The 17294-nt window shown below is 38.4% G+C and overlaps 1 protein-coding gene and 1 pseudogene across 4 annotated transcripts in view; both read right to left on the bottom strand.

Annotated features, from left to right (window-relative positions):
- The window catches only part of TTC39B (tetratricopeptide repeat domain 39B), a 130920-nt gene that overhangs the window by 44205 nt on the left and 69421 nt on the right, over positions 1-17294 (bottom strand). For 3 of the 4 annotated variants that reach the window (XM_072728239.1, XM_026001423.2, XM_026001424.2), the window contains 4 exons: positions 10856-10951; positions 6038-6148; positions 3148-3279; positions 1961-2037 (listed from right to left, as the gene is read on the bottom strand). In XM_072728239.1, coding sequence (XP_072584340.1) covers positions 1961-2037; positions 3148-3279; positions 6038-6148; positions 10856-10951 — 416 coding nt within the window. The remainder of the gene's footprint in view (positions 1-1960; positions 2038-3147; positions 3280-6037; positions 6149-10855; positions 10952-17294) is intronic. The other variant, XM_072728240.1, reaches the window with a different exon arrangement.
- On the bottom strand, positions 13439-14433 carry LOC112921993 (small nuclear ribonucleoprotein-associated protein B' pseudogene; annotated as a pseudogene).

Genomic DNA, 17294 nt, shown 5'->3' with positions numbered 1-17294 from the left:
TATTTTTAAAGGAAATTTGAAAACCATTCAGGGCAATATTCCAGCCAGGAGAGAAGAATGGGTGTGTTCCATGTTAAACCCACAAAAAGTTTAATTAAATATACTGACTCCTGCCCACAACCAGCCACTCAAGGATGTAAATGAAAATTACCAAGGGGAGAAACAAATCACATACTAAAGCTACAATGTTTTGACATGCTCCCTTGAACACAAAGTCTGTTTGGGTTGCAGTGACAGCCAAAAGCATTAGGAATAAAATGCAACTTAATTTATAAAAGTTGTATTCCTTCACTCTGGTTGATTTCTATCAGGCAGTTTCCCAGTTCTCAAAATTAGCCATTGGCATTTATTAACAGCTATCTTACAAGAACATCTCTTAATTATAAATTCCTTAGTCTACTGAAGGAAAAGCTTCACCCTGGACTAAAATGTTAGCTAAGCATGCCTTTGGATATAAAAGTCTAAATAATCTGTTTTTCAGAATATGTTATAGTAACAAGCTATTTATGTTTATTATTTTCTAATTAAGGCATTATTTCTTAAAGAAGTTTTAGGTTCCCAGCAAAACTGAGGGGAAGGTACAGAAATTTCCCATGTATCCCTTGCTCCATGTGTGCACAACCTCTTCCATCAGCAACATCCCCACCAGTGTGGTACAACTGATGAACTTCCGTTGACACATCATAATTACCCAAAGTCCATAGTTTACATTATGGCCCATTCTTGTGTTGTACATTCCATGGGTTTGGACAAATGTATAAAGACATGTATCCATCATTATGATATCATACAAAGTTTTTCACTATCCTAAAAGTCTTCTGTGCTCCACCTTAATCTATCCCTACACCCCATCCCTGGGCAACCACTGATCTTGTCACTGTCTCCACAGTTTTGCCTTTTCCAGAATGTCATATGCTTAGAATCACACAACATGATGCCTTTTCAGCTTGGTGTCTTTCACTCAGTAATATGCATTTAAGGTTGCTCTGTGTCTTTTCATGGCTTGATAGTTCATTTAGCGCTAAATAATATTCCATTTGTCTGGATGTACCACAGTTTATTTATCCATTCACCTATTGAATGACATCTCAGTTGCTCACAAGTTTTGGCAATTATAAATAAAGCTTCTGTAAACATCCATATGCAGATATTTGTGTGGACATAAGCTTTCAAACAGCTGTACAATATTGCATTCCCACCAGCCATGAATAAGAGTTCCTTCGGCTCTACATTTTAGTCAACATTTGGTGTTACTGGTGTTTCAGATTATGCACATTCTAATAGGTGTATAGTCACATATTATTGTTTTCTTTTTTAATAATTAGTAATTAGTAACTTTATACCTTATTTCAGATTTTCTAAAGTGCCATTTCCAAAGACATTATAAAAAGGTAGGAACACGGAGCACTTGGGTGGCTCAGTTGATTAAATGTCTACCTTCCGCTCAGGTCATGATCCCAGGGTCCTGTGATGAGCCCCACATTGAGTTCACTGCTCAGCAGGGATTCTGTCTCTCCCTCTCCCTCTGCCCCATCTTAAGCGCTCTCACCCCCTCTCTCTCAAATAAATAAATAAAATATTTTTTTAAAAAAAGTTAAGAATGCAGTACCATCTATTTTTAAGATGTCTAACACAGGAATAGTTCAGCATTTCCCTCATCCATACATGAATATTTTGTTCCCTTTTCTATAAGCCTACGAGAAAAAATGTGGGTGCAGTGGAAAGAGCTGTGACTTATAGAAAGGCAGATCAACTTTGAACTCTGCTCTGCTCTGCAGGTAATATTAGGCCATTAACCCAATTATTACCAATGGTTACTTCTTCAGGGTGAATATGATGGGAAAGAGAAAAAGATATTCCATTTACTTTATATTATGAACTTAAGTATTGAATCTTATGAGTATAACCATGTTTTAATGTTTCAAAGACAGAAAACATTTAATCCTTAAATGAGTCTTACCTTCAGTCAGCTGTTCCAATGATCCTCTAGAAAGAAGACTTGAGAAAGATTCTACAACTGTGCATTTTTTCCTGTATCTGTGGAGAGTAAGTAGAAAGGGAGTTGAGAAACAAAGAAAAAGGACAATAAATCAGTCCAAGCTCATTTTCATTTGACATTCATTTTTGCCAGTCACACCAAAGAGTAACCAAAGAGAAATGCTAAACCCTAAAGTCGATAGTGCAGAGACTACCTTTTCAACACTGCACACCCAGCGCCCAGCACTGGACTGGCATCCTGTGGGCATTCAATCCATGCTTACAAGACACATGAATGGACAAACCCACACAAAACAATAAATACTAACCCTGCCAGCCAAGCACCTGTCCCGATCTGTATGGCTGAAATCAGTATTTCTGTGGTAAGAGGTACCAGTAGGTGAAGAATCACTTAGAGTGCAGTATTTGGAAACTCCCTTCATTTGCAGGTTTGCAATATAATTACATGAGGATATAGCTCCATGTTAAACTTCACCAATGCTAGTTAACAGCTTTTGCTGGGATCTTGCTATACACACAGAGCAAAGATTAAAATAAAACTGAAAATCTGTCTCATTTTCACCAACCAGAAGTGTTCAAATATGTCCTTTTAGACAAAGTTCTCCCTTCAGCCACCCAAGGGAGACCCTTGAGAGATGTGTGCTCCTGATCCCATAGACATCTCCCTTAGTCCTTCCCTGTGGCCCAAGCTACCAAAGAAAGAAAGAAAGAAAAAGAGTAGAGGTATAGATGCCAAGTGTTTGGCCAAACAAGAATCTACCATAATTCCCCCCCCCCTTTTTTTTAAGATTTTATTTATCCACGAGAGACACACAGAGAGAGGCAGAGACACAGGCAGATGGAGAAGCAGGCTCCATGCAGGGAACCCGACGAGGGACTTGATCCCGGGTCTCCAGGATCATGCTCTGGGCTGAAGGCAGTGCTAAACCGCTGAGCCACCCAGGCTGCCCTCTACCATAATTCCTAATAGGAAATTTTAACTCTATTACATAAAACTACTGAGGTCAGGAAGCTTTGAAGAACCAGTCCCTTATTACAATTGGGGCAAACTTCAAACAGAGCTCTCCATTAGGGAAACCACACTCACTTCATCACATAGACATAAAGGTTTGTAGTCATATCTCAAGTATTTAATTACTCAATTCATACTTTTGGCAGGTTTGTAATGCGTCCTTCATGGCAGAAATGCCATTTTGGATGTCCTGTTGCTCGAAGGTCATGACCGCCTGCAACACCACAATGGTACTGTAGCCCAAGGCATGATACATACTTTCCTTAGCCCTGGAGGCAAAACACAGGAATTAATACCTTTCCATTCAACTTGAAAGCATTCAGCTCTTGTCTGAAATCCTAGTAAATGTATACTGTGACTTTTATAGTGATAACTTTTATTCCTGTATCATAATCACTGAAATAATATAGACTGTGAAAGACATGTCCTGAAAAACACAAATATCAAGCACTTTCCATATTAAGCCTACACGGGCAGCACAGAATGTTCCACGTTGAGTCAGAAGACCATAATTGTTTAAAAAAAAAAAAAAGAAGACCACAATTGTTTTTCCCTGTTTCAGCACACGGGGGCAGCCTGTGGATTCTTTTCCTTAAAAACGTTTCAAAGCAAACCAATTTTTCCCAGTTGAACACCAGGCAATATATCTACTATCTTTAGCTCTGATACAAGTACTAAAAGAAATGCCACTGGAAATGCATTTGGTGACAGAGAAATTCTGATATATTTTCGAATAAAGACTCTTTCTTTAAAACCAGCTCCTCTCCACTCACAGTCAGAAGTCAAAGGAAAGCAAGATTTTTGCAATAAATTAGGTCAGCCACAATGGGCCTAGCCAAAAGTATATTTTAGACCTCATATCTAATATAATCCCATTATCTACAATTCCTGACTAAAGTTCTTAATAATTTCAATTACTAAATTATCAGTGAGAATTGCTTGGATTCTTAAGGGCATTAATTAGTCTTAATGTATGGCACATGCCAGGATTTCAGGCTGTGAAAACCTATCTCCCAAAACTTCTCATTATGTCAATTTTTTATTTATAAGAGTTAAAATATTAATGCACAATTTTGTTTTTGATTCAAATATAATGAACAACAGCCCACAGGTATGCAAAACAAATGCAAGCCACATTATTCTTTTCCCCCACAGAAACAGTCTAAACATCCTTTGGTAATTTGCAGTTTGTCCTGACTAGTGAGGTCACTGGCTGTTCAAAATACCACAAGGAGTTAAGAGCAGCCCAAAGTTAATCATTTATTGTGGTTTTAAACCTCCATTTTAAACAGAAAGCTCCAAGAGGGAAAAAAACAAAAAGCTACTCAAGTGGGAAAAACATATGTTTAACAGTCAAACTTGCATAAAGAGCAGGGAATATAAAATGTGACCAAATAAAATACTCAATCACTTCTTTTCATTCCACATTATGACTAGCTGGGTATCTGAGACAGAGAAAAAAGGAGTCCTGTGTGAATAAAAAAAATGGAGACAGCCAGGCAGGCTGAGAGAGGAGAGACAGAAAGAAAAAGGTTGGCAGGCAAAGAGAGGAAGACAGAGAAGGAGACACAGACAATGGAGAGAGAAAGAGGTCTGAGGGACTGAGAAGGACAGAGGGAAATGAGGCAGGAGATAGGCAGGGCAGACACACTGGACAATGTCCTTAGGCTGTGGGTTTTACCATCTATTTTATCATCTGTTCCTAACCTCTGAAATACTAATTGATCACAGCTCTTCTACATCTTAATAGAATTACCACAGCAGCTTCTCAGGAGGTAATTTAATCTTTTAATTTTAGTTTGTAGTTGACGTACAATGTTGTATTAGTTTCAGGTGTACAACATAGTGACCCAGCAATTCTACACATCATTCAATGCTCACCACTATAAGTGAAAGTCTACGATCAGAGTGACATTACCCTACTGACCAAAGAAATGAGATTCCCACTATTGTGCCCAAGTAACCTTCTTTTTTCAAGATTTTTATTTATTTATTTGAGAGGGAGAGAGAGAGAGAGAGAGAGAACACAAGTGAGGGGAGGGACAGGTGAAGAGGAAGAAAGCAGATTTCCCACTGAGCAGGGAGCCTGATGCCAGGCTTGATCCCAGGACCCTGAGACCATGACCTTAGTCAAAGACAGATGCTTAACCGACTGAGCCACCCAGACACCCCCTCAAGTAACCTTCTAAAAAATCATTATATAAGGTCTAAGCTTCATCCAAGTAGTGACTGTGTTTGAAGGCACAATGTAAGATTATTCCTGTCGAGTTCCAGTCACACTGTAGGGGGCTCTGGTGAAGAAGATACCTAGTATAAGGGCTGAGCCCAAGTTTTGCTGCCACATTTGAAAAATGAACAGGTATTATTAACTGAAATTATATTGCTTAACTTGTTTATCACATAAATAGGGAGTCCAATAACATTTTTTATTATCTTAAATTTCTTTTTAACTTTTGAGGTTAGCATATTCTAGTTCTTCCCATCCCATTTCAATGAAAACTTTTTTCAATGATATTTAAGCTTTAGAGGAATATTTATAAAAATATTTCACTGGGGATCCCTGGGTGGCTCAGCGGTTTAGCACCTGCCTTTGGCCCAGGGTGCGATCCTGGAGTCCCGGGATCGAGTCCCACATCAGGCTCCCGGCATGGAGCCTGCTTCTGCCTCCTCCTGTGTCTCTGCCTCTCTCTCTCTCTCTATGTCTATCATAAATAAATAAATCTTTAAAAAATATATATTTCACTGAAGAAAGCAAAATGAAGCTCTACAAAACTACCTGACAATATTTGAACACACATAGAAATTAAAATATGACAAAGAATCAGAAACTTTCTATTGATTAAATTTGAAAAGACAGATTTCTTAGCTGGATATTAAAACTGACCGGCAGTAGGGGGTCTCAAATTAGCTTAGTAATATTCAGGTGGAAATGCAGATAAATTAATTGACAAGTATGACATCAAAGAAAGAATCCCCAGGAACATCTGAAAAAAAAATATTTTACCCAAAAGAAATAAAGATAATTACCATGGTCGAAGCAATTCTAAGGCATCTGTAAATTTGTTACTTAGAAATAAGTTCAATGCCACTGCACATTCTTCTAGGCCACACTTGAGATCCACCTTGTTTGATGTTGACCTAAAGACCAAGAAAAATACACAGAATTTCTTTAGCTTTTACTATTATCACGTTGTTGCATAGGTGTGTTGCATGCACACTTGGGGACAGAAAGGCTGGAATTCTAACTCTACCACTTAGAACCTATAGCTTTAACCTTCTGACGCCTGGCCTGCTCATCTGTAAAATGGGACCACCACCACCACCTACTTCATGAAGCTGTTGTGAGGATGGAATAAACTGACGAATAAGGCTCATGGCAGTCACAAAGACCACAAGCGTGGAAACCACCTTTACTCATAGAGGAGAAGTGTTTCAGTTTTATTATGTAGGGAGGGAAAATGTGCTTTAGTGGAAAATTATGCATTACTGTCTTACCTGTAGAAGAGACCCCTTCGGATTGCTTTTTAATTCTATGGGAACTGCCTTGCAACTCTGTAAATTGTACTTTCTTTTTTAACTGGAGCATAGTAGACACACAATTAGTTTCAGGTATACAACATGGAGGGCCATTCAACTTATCTAGTTTGGCTATACTCACCACAAATGTGGCTACCATCGCCATACAACACTATTATAACATCAGGAACTATATTCCCTATGCTGTGCCTTTTATTCCCATGACTTATTTATTGTATAAGTGGAAGCCTGTATCTCCTTTCTTCATCCATTTTGCCCATCTACCCACCCCCTTCCCTCTAGCAACCATCAGTTTGTTTTCTATATTTAAAGGTCTGATTCTGCGTTTATTCATTTGTTTTGTGTTTTAGATTCCACAGAGAAGTGAAATCACATGGTATTTGTCTCTCTTAGTCTGACTTATTTCATCTAACATTATACCCTCTAGATCTGTCTTTGCTGTTGCAAATGGCAAAATCTCATCCTTTTTTCATGGCTGAGTGATATTCCATTGTACATATACACCACATCTTCTTTATCCAGTTATCTATGGATGGACACTTGGGTGTTGATATCTTCCATATCTTGGCTTTCATATCTTGGCTATTTTAAACAATGTGCAATAAACATGGGGTACATACATCTTTTTGAATTAGTGTTTTCATTTTCTTTGTGTAATTACCTAGTAGTGAAAATGGATCATAGGGCCTTCCTATGTCTACTTGTTCAGGAACTTCCATACTGTTTTCCACAGGGGCTGTGCCAGTTTACATTTCCAACAATAAAGCACCAGGGTTCCATTTTCTCCACATCCTCACCAACATTTGTTATGTCTTGTCTTTTTTTTTTTTTTTTTTTTAAGTTTAGGCATTCTGACAGGTATAATTGATATCTCTGTGGTTTTGATTTGCATTTCTCTGATGATTAGTGATGTTGAGCATCGTTTCATGTATCTGTTGGCCATCTGTAAGTCTTTTTGGAAAAATGTCTATGCAGATCCTCCAACCATTTTTTAATCAGTTTGTTTTTGTTAGTGTTAAATTGCAACTTTGTAAATCGTAACTGATAGCAATGCAAAATAACTGTTGTCTATAGACATGTAAATTTTTTCTAGACTAGTAGAGGTTCAATTACCTCTTTTCCTTCACTATACAAGAAGCTAGTTTTGCTGACTTTGGACATTAATTTCAACATGCTTTTACTCCATATAAATTTGTGCTGTTTCAATTTCTCCTTTGAATTTATTATAACATCTGCTTAGTTCATGAGTTAAGTAAAATCTTGAACACGTGTTTCATTTTTACATCTGTATAATCATTATGATTTTACCCTTAATTAAAAATTATGTTATTTGTGATTGATGGAAATTTTGCTCTTTAAAATTAGGGCCCGGGCAGCCCCAGTGGCACAGCGGTTTAGCGCCGCCTGCAGCCCGAGGTGTGATCCTGGAGACCCGGGATCGAGTCCCACATCGGGCTCCTTGCCGATGGAGCTATATTCCCTATGCTGTGCCTTTTATTCCCATGACTTATTTATTGTATAAGTGGAAGCCTGTATCTCCTTTCTTCATCCATTTTGCCCATCTACCCACCCCCTTCCCTCTAGCAACCATCAGTTTGTTTTCTATATTTAAAGGTCTGATTGAAGGGAGCCTACTTCTCCCTCTGCCTGTGTCTCTGCCTCTCTCTCTCTCTCCGAATAAATAAATAAATAAATCTTTTTTTAAAAAAATAAATAAATAAATAAAATAAAATTAGGGCCCTCAGGATGCCTTGGTGACTCAGTCGGCAAAAGTCTGAGTCTTGATTTCAGCTCGGGTCATGATTTCAGAGTTGTGAAATGGAATCCTGTGTCAGGCTCATGCCCAGCGTGGAGCCTACTTAAGATTCTCTCTCCCTGGGGCACCTGGGTGGCTCAGTGGTTGAGGGTCTGCCTTCAGCACAAGGCATGATCCTGGGGTCCTGCGATCAAGTACCACATCAGGCTCCTTGTAGGGAGCTTGCTTCTCCCTCTGCCTATGTCTCTGTCTCTTTCCATGTGTCTTTTGAATAAATAAATAAAATCTTAAAAAAAAAAAAAAGATTCTCTCTCCTTCTGCCTCTGCCCCCCCAAAAAATAAACAAATAAATAATTTAAAAAAATAAAATTAGAGCCTTCTCCAAAATGTTTTGGATAATTTTTTTTTTTTTAAGTAGGCTCCACACCTAGCATGAAGCCCAACACAGGGCTTGAACTCAGGACCCTGAGATCAAGACCTGAGCTGAGATCAAATGTTCTATGCTTAATGGACTAAGCCCCCCAGGCATTCCTATATAACGACTTTTAATAGGAAAATATTTCAGTAAGTAAATGAGCAGTATAATGATTTTTTAAAACTTAACATCAAATTTCCATGCCACCAGCCTCTCCAAATTCATTCCTTCAAACATAAAAACAAAACCCCACTTCAGTTACTCCTCTACCAGAAATGGGTTCTGATGATTTTGCCCAACTGCAGGCTAATATAAGTGCTTTGAACACATTTAAGGTAGGCAAAGCTAAGCTCTGATGTTTGATAGGTTAGATGTATTAAATGCATTTTCAACTTATGATGGGCTCATTTAGGATGTAAGCCCACTGTAAACCAAGGAAGACCTATAAATGTTGATGCAGTAGTTACCTAGGAAACTATCAGATGAGTTAGAGGTCAGTCAACCCTGAGGGAGAGACTCATATTCCTAAAGAAAGCTCAGATTTCCATGAGCAGAGACATATGGTGTGAAATCGTAATGTGAAAAATAAATGCCTTAAAAACCTTAGGAGTTATTTTCAACTTCATCTTCATTCAATCCTCAAATAATTGCACCCCTTCCTTGTACTGTGAGAGCTGAGTCCTAAGACTTATTGCCAAGCCCATGAGTGTTATGAACACACTCACAAGTAGCTAAAATTTCAAATGCAAAATCTAAATGCTAAAGATCCGTATAACATAAAGTTTAGTGAACTTATAAGGATAGATAAAAAGCCCTTTCTCTATGTTTTAGTAAACATAGCTTTTACAGAGTTGCCTTTAATAACTATAAAGGAACAACCTACATGTTCAAAAATAAATAACTCATAATAATAATTCTAGAATGGGCAGGAAAAGAACATTACTTAGCAACTGTGATATTATAAAAAAAATATTAACGGAAAGGAAAAATACCATGATATATTGACTTTTAAAAAGCAGGTACAAAAAAAAAAAAAAGATGGAGGGGCAGGGCAAAAAATAATAAAATTTTTAAAAAGCAGGTTACTAAATTGTATATTTAACATAATCCCAATTAATTAAAAAAAAAAAAGGGGATCCCTGGGTGGCGCAGCGGTTTGGCGCCTGCCCTTTGGCCCAAGGCGTGATCCTGGAGACCTGGGATCAAATCCCACGTCAGGCTCCTGGTGCATGGAGCCTGCTTCTCCCTCTGCCTGTGTCTCTGCCTCTCTCTCTCTCTCTCTCTCTGTGTGACTCTCATGGATAAATAAAAATTTTAAAAAATTTAAAAAAAATAAAAAAAACATTGGTTCTATAGAGAGAGAGAGAAAAAGAAAGGATACATACCCCCCCCCCAAAAAAGTGACAGTGATGGTAAGTAACATACATTTTTATCTCTCTTCTGTGCTTTTCTATTATTTCCTAAATTTTCTACCATCAATGTTTCGTAAAATGCTCTTTAAGCCAAAATTACAAGAAGAATGTAGGTTGAAAAATAATCTTACTACAACATTCAGTGAAAAACCCTATGGTTACATCCATATCAGATAGAAGCACATGCCCAGGAAAAAGACTAGAATGAATATAGTTTAAGAAGTCATATTTAGGGGTATTTGGGTGGCTCATCAGTTATGCATCTGTTTTCAGCTCGGGTTATGATCTTGGGGTCTCCAAAAGTTTGCTTCTCCCTCTGCCTCTCCCCCCTGCCCCTGCTCTCTCAAATAAATAAATAAAATCTTTAAAAAAAAAAAGTGGTCATATGTATGGTGGATGTTCCTCCTTTCTTCCACTGTCACTAATGCTTGGCAATGTGGTTATATTATCTTATAAATAAAATTAATGATTTAAAAAATTTTAAGATAAAAGACTCAAAAAGAGAGTTGTACCCCACATGTTGAATTTAGTTTTGTTTCTTTTTATGTAATTGCACCACCCATTCACAGAGACCCTTAGGAGCTCTTTGTCTCCTTCCCTAATCTGTAAAATGGACACTAACACCTCCCTATTTCAGTAGTCAGTAACATCAATATTACAATTCACCAAAGGGCTGGAGTGGCTCTCCCCTGATGTCCCTAAAACATCTGCACCTTCTTCCTGACCTGCTCACATTAGACGATCCGAGCCGTCCAGAGGCCAGTTTGGTATCAAATGATGCAAAGGGACGGCTGCTTGTTGCCATATCTGTGCGAGAAAACCTATTAATTAAAAAAAAAAAAAAAAAAAAAAAAAAAAAAAACAAAAAACAGAATGAGATTTTTATTTCTTTGTCTTACAGGAAGAGTCCACATAAATTCAAGTATACAACATAAATCCTTCAATTATTTAGTACATCTCACCTCTATGTCTAATCAATTTTAAAAATCAAGTAACAAAAATCTATCTCCTTGTACATGGTGAACATTTCTGAAATACAGACCAATAAAATAAACTTATTTTTTTATTGTAGTATACAAAAAGAAATTAACTGAAATCACCTCAAAGTTCTCCACACAAAGACAACATTGTATAAAAATACAATTGTAGGGATCCCTGGGTTGCGCAGCGGTTTGGCGCCTGCCTTTGGCCCAGGGCGCGATCCTGGAGACCCGGGATCGAATCCCACATCGGGCTCCCGGTGCATGGAGCCTGCTTCTCCCTCTGCTTCTCCCTCTGCCTGTGTCTCTGCCTCTCTCTATCTCTCTGTGACTATCATAAATAAAAAAAAAAAAAAAAAAATTAAAAAAAAAATACAATTGTACAATTATACATTGTATAAAAATATCCTTCCAGATCTTTTCCCAAGTAAATTTATACATATATTTCTATATTTTGTTAAAATGAAATATTATTGTAAGGAAGAAAAAAGTTTTCCCTGACCCTTTTAGAGTCCCTGGCTGGGTCTGAAAATAAAATGCACAAAGATTAACAGGAGTAAAGCATCTGAATTTTATTGAATTCATCCTGTCCACAGGAGCCTTCACAAGAGAATGAAGACTCCCCAAGAATCAGGAAGCTTTTATATTTGTGAAGAATTGTCAAGACAAAGGGGTTAGGGCTCCAGGTAGTTACTAGGAAATTAAGGGTTAGCTTAAAAAGGTTTGCAGATTCTCTAAATTGGTACAAATGCCTTTCTCCAGTAAAAGGATAATTTATTTCCTGCCTTTAAGGTAAAGAAGCGAAAGCTTTTCCAGTGTTTACTGCTTCTTGATTGCCTTCAGCTCAAAATGATTTTTAGGTCAAATCATGGGGTGACATATTCTATTTTCCTTCATTATATGTTTAATTTTTCCTGAATCTTTTCTTCTTGACAAATAGAGTTTTTTTTTTTTAATTTTTATTTATTTATGATAGTCACAGAGAGAGAGAGAGAGAGAGGCAGAGACATAGGCAGAGGGAGAAGAAGGCTCCATGCACCGGAAGCCCAACATGGGATTCGATCCCGGGTCTCCAGGATCGCGCCCTGGGCCAAAGGCAGGCGCCAAACCGCTGCGCCACCCAGGGATCCCAAATAGAGTTATTTTAATCATAGTTAGTATAACATAATTTGTTACCCGCCCCTTATTTTGGGACTTGTAAAATGCAAGTCCTATGTTTTGCAATTACAAACAATATTGTTACAAGTTCTTTACTCACTTGCCTGATTATTTCCTGAGGATAAATTCTTGAGATGAAACGCATATATTTTGCAAGGTATATTCTTTTTAATACATTTGATACATAATATCGTGGGAAGCTTCATTTCCCACGATATACACCACAGAGTGCTAAAGTAACAGAGGAGGTGGAGACTGATCCGGTTTGCAGACTCAGGCCTTTTTACTGACCCAGAGCTCCCTCCACTACATAAGGAGGCAGGTCCATGCAAGAGAAGAAAACTCACAAGGTAAGAATAAGCCCCGCCTTGTATTGTAATAGAATCACCAGCCTCTTGGGTCCCTTCACCTTAACTGTTACACAAGCCATGTAAAGAAAAGGGTTACTGATTTTCCCTTTAGGGATGCTCTCTTTTTTTTAAATTTGAAGATATGCAATGCCCTCAATTAAGTGAAGTTTGATTATATACATACCTCTCAGATTTCCCAATACCCTATAATATTTCAGATTCAACATTCATCTTGTCTTGAATATATCAAGTTCCCTAATTTTTATGCATCAGGTTAGGAGGAAATCAAGGTTCTCTCACAAAGGTGGTAGGGTGTGGGGTGGTGAGAGAGAAGAAAACTCCATACATAGTACGAAATATAGTTTATGGCAGGTTGTTTTCTGTCACAAGACCATTTTTACCAGGAGAATAGAGGAAACACCCAGCACTTACACAAACTAGACTCTAGAGCAGCGATGGTAACCTCTGCTCAGGAGCAAAGAGGAAAAATATCTACTCACAAGGCCATCTACCCATTTGGACCATTCTGACCCACATGTTCTATTATAGATTCAGTTATAAGTGCTAGAAAAACATGGTCTCTGAAATAACTGTAAAAATGACTCGTTTCTCATTTGCCTTCAGCTTTAATTACAAAATTCTCCGATATTGAAATTTTTATGTAATCAAAACCAATCACTTTCCTTTAACATTTCTGATTATGAGGTCATACTTGGAAAAATTTTTGCTCTACCAAGATTGTATAACACAAGTTTACCAATGCTGTTACTTTTTGACATTCAATTTGTTAATCTAGTTATAATTTGAATATATGATACAAGAGAGTGCTGCATATTTTTTCTTCTTCTTTAACTATTTTTCCCCAATATTTTTTTTAAATTCTTAAGCGTTTATTATAAACTAGTTTCACAGCCTACAAGGAAGTAAAAGTAAAATGCACAGCCTGACAGGAAACAGGCAGGGAGCTGAGGAGGGCCAAGATGAGTCTAGGGCCTTCGTGGGCCCATTGGGGCGGGGGGGCGGTGAAGACGACATACTGCATCCCCAGGAGGGCATGCCCATCGGAGTTCCTCATCCAGGAGGGATCCCCATCGGGGGGCCCCATGGGAAGCCTCATGCCAGGTGTTGGGCCCATCATGCCTGGAGGGGGTGCCCCTTGGCCAGTAGGTGGGGAGGACCCCCACGGCCGGACGGGTACTGGGCCGGAGCCCCAGCAATGCTGGCAGTGGCAGCAGCTACAGCGACAGCCACAGTGCCTCCTCCCTGTGGGGTCATCACCTGCTGGAATGGCCCACCAACTCTTCGGACAGGTCCTGCAAGTTCGGCAGGAGTCTAGGTCATTGGAACACCAGCTGGAATTCCTCTACCAGCAGCCCTGCCGATCCCTGGGCTCCCGGCAGCTCCAGCAAGTGGCACTCGGGCAATGCCAGTATCTTTGGGAGGAGGTCCATCTACTGTCACTGAGACCAGGTTCTCCCCACAAAGCAGCACCAGACCAAGGACTCACTTCTCTTTTCTTTCTGCTTGTTTTGAGTTCTTTGGCTTGATCTTCCTGAACCCATCACAGTCACAGAGGACCAAATTTATATCCTTGTCAAAAGCCTTGAAGGTGCCAATGAAGATCTGGCCGTCTTGTAGGATGCACCTCCATCCTGTAGTCGATGTGCTGCAGCACCTTGCTGTTATTGCCCATAGTCATGGTGGTGGTTCTGATGGCTCGGATTCCTGCCAGATTGCCCTCGTTAGAGGCCTAGACACCTGCCACTAGTCTGCTTCCTGCGGCCCTCCTCAAGATAACTTTTAGAAGATCACATATTTTCCCCAGTGATTTGACACACAAGAGATATAAAATGCTAAAATTCGGGACACCTAGGTGGCTCAGTGGCTGAATGTCTGCCTTTGGCTCTTGTCATGATCTTGAGGTCCCGGGATCGAGTCCTGCATCGGGCTTCCTGCAGGGAGCCTACTTCTCCCTCTGCCTATGTCCCTGCCTCTCTCTGTGTGTCTCTCGTGAATAAATAAATAAAATCTTAAAAAAAAAAAAAAAGGAATTTCTAAAACAATAAAAATTTTTAAATAAATAAAATGCTAAAAATTTATTAAATTCTGCTAAAACAAAGTCTGCTATGCCAGGTAAATGTTGCATGTTTCAAAGCTACAATTATAGTACCTTTACCAGCCTTGAATTTAGCAGAATTTCAGAATTGTTAATAAAATGATGTTAGACTTTATTCACATTTTCAGAAACATAAAAGTTTAGATTAGATCCTTCTAGCCCTTTATGCTTTTATGTACATGTCCATAAAGTCCCAGAAATTCTATAGTATTTTTTTAATGTTTTATTTATTTATTCATTAGGGACACAGAGAGAGAGAGAGGCAGAGACACAGGCAGAGGGAGAAGCAGAGTCCATGCAGGGAGCCTGACGTGGGACTCAATCCTGGGACTTGATCCTGGGACTCCAGGATCACGCCCTGGGCTGAAGGCAGCACTAAACCGCTGAGCCAATTCTATAGTATTTTAAAATGTATATTAATATCACAGTAAGTACATCAGTCTATGAACTGATTTTTTTATTCAACAGTATTTTTTGATATAGATGTAATTCACTCAGACTACATAATATTTCATCAAGAATCTATTTTCTTCTTTTTTTATGATAAATGTTTCAAATACAAAGTGAAAATGACAGGTATATATCTGGAATCCATTTTTGTATACAGTGAGAGCTAAATGTAATTGTTTCCCACATGAATACGCAATTATCCCAACACCAGTGAATAATTCATCCTTCAGCTACTCCACAGATTGGAAATAACACAAAAAGAAGAGTGCATGTCCTTTCAATGCCATCTTGGAGCATTAATGGGCCCACCAAGGAATATTTCATTCCGTAAGGAATATACCTTTCTTCAATTTACTATTTACTACTGATTAAGGTTCACATTATATAAAGTAATATGTAACTTGTAGATTTCTTTTTGTCTGGTAATTATACAAATACTGCCTTATAGGAGATTAACAAGTTTTGCATATAAAAATCTTACTCCAACATTCTTCAGTTGCCCAAATGCTCCTAGAACCAGTCTTACCATCTTGCTAATTTCCTCATCGATAAATAAATCTCTGATGTTAAAAAGAAAACCACGAGCCTAAATGATGTCACTAAGGCTGAGTCCCAACCTGGGGCTTAATAACCAATCTAATTCTAGTTTCAACCTTCCCCGAAGGAAGATGAGGTCATCTGCATGATAAGACCTGCTGCTCTTCCTCCTACGGGAAAGCTACCTCCCCTGAAAGGATCCTTTTCTTCTGCTAACAACTTCCTTGCCCCACCTTTCTTCTTATAAAAAGCTTCCATTTAGTACAACCCCTCAGAGCTCCCCTCTAAGTGCTAGGTGGCATGCTGCCTAATTCACGAATTGTTTAATAAAGCCAATTATATCTTCAAATTTACAAGGCTGAATTTTGTTTTTTAACACTCTCCTTACAATACTACATTTTCACGTTTATACACATTTATTCAGGTTTTATCTTATTTCCTTCAATAAATGCTCCTAATATATGGAACACTGCACTGAGGTTCAGATATCCTCCATGCTAAAAATGCTCCTCAGATTGCTTCACTTTTAGAATCTGTACCACCAAAGTAAGCACAATTATTAAAAATTTAACTGAATAGAATGACTTGATTGTTCTACTTCTGAGCTTATATAACCTAGATGTTAAATTCAGAAGTAAGAAGAAATGTATTTTCAGCTAGTGAAAAATACTGTTATTGGGTTGATGGAGGCTAAGAAAAACATACATCATATTTCAATTACAGGTATCAGTATGTTGAAAAATTGGTTCTTCTTTTGCCCCGATTTAATGCTTTATTTTAAACATTTAAACAGTTTTATTGATAAATAATTTTATTTTAAGCTATATAATTCACTCATTTAAAGTATACAATCAAGGGCTGATTAGTATATTCTTAGAGGTACACAACTATCATCACAATCTAAGATTTTACTTATGCATTTATTTATTTATTTACATATTTGAGAGAAAGAGCTGAGGGGAAGAGCAGAAGGGGAAGAAGAGAGAATCTCAAGCAGACTCCATGCTGAGCGTGGAACCCCTACACAAGGTTCAATCTAACAACCTTGAGATCATGACCTGAGCGTAAGTCAAAAGTCAGTTACCTAACCAACTGAGCCATCTAGGTGCCCCTATCACCACTATCTAATTTTACAACATTTTGCCACCTAAAAGAAACCCTGTATCTGGGATGCCTGAGTGGCTCAGTGGTTGAGCATCTGCCTTTGGTTCAGGGTGTGATCCTGGGATCCCTGGATCGACTGCCACATCCAGCACCCCACAGGGAGCCTGCTTCTCCCTCCCCCTAGCCTATGCCTAGCCTATGTCTCTGTGTCTCTCATGAATAGATAAATAAAATCTTTAAAAAAAGAGAGAGAGAGAGAGAAAGAAAGAAAGAAATCCTGTATCCATCCATTAGCATTCACTCCATATTTCCCTGTCACCTCTAGTCCCACTAATCTGCTTTCAGTATCTACAGATTTTTCCTAGTCTGGACATTTCATATTAGTGTAATTATACAATACTTGATCTTTCATGACTAGCTTTTTCACTTAGCATGTCTTCAAAAAACAAGTTGATGATGATGTATCAGT

Source organism: Vulpes vulpes, chromosome 12 (genome assembly GCF_048418805.1).
Source record: "Vulpes vulpes isolate BD-2025 chromosome 12, VulVul3, whole genome shotgun sequence".
In the NCBI taxonomy this organism is placed as follows: Eukaryota; Metazoa; Chordata; class Mammalia; order Carnivora; family Canidae; genus Vulpes; species Vulpes vulpes.
Note: the sequence above shows the minus strand (reverse complement) of the source record. Positions and strands in the feature narration are given on the sequence as shown.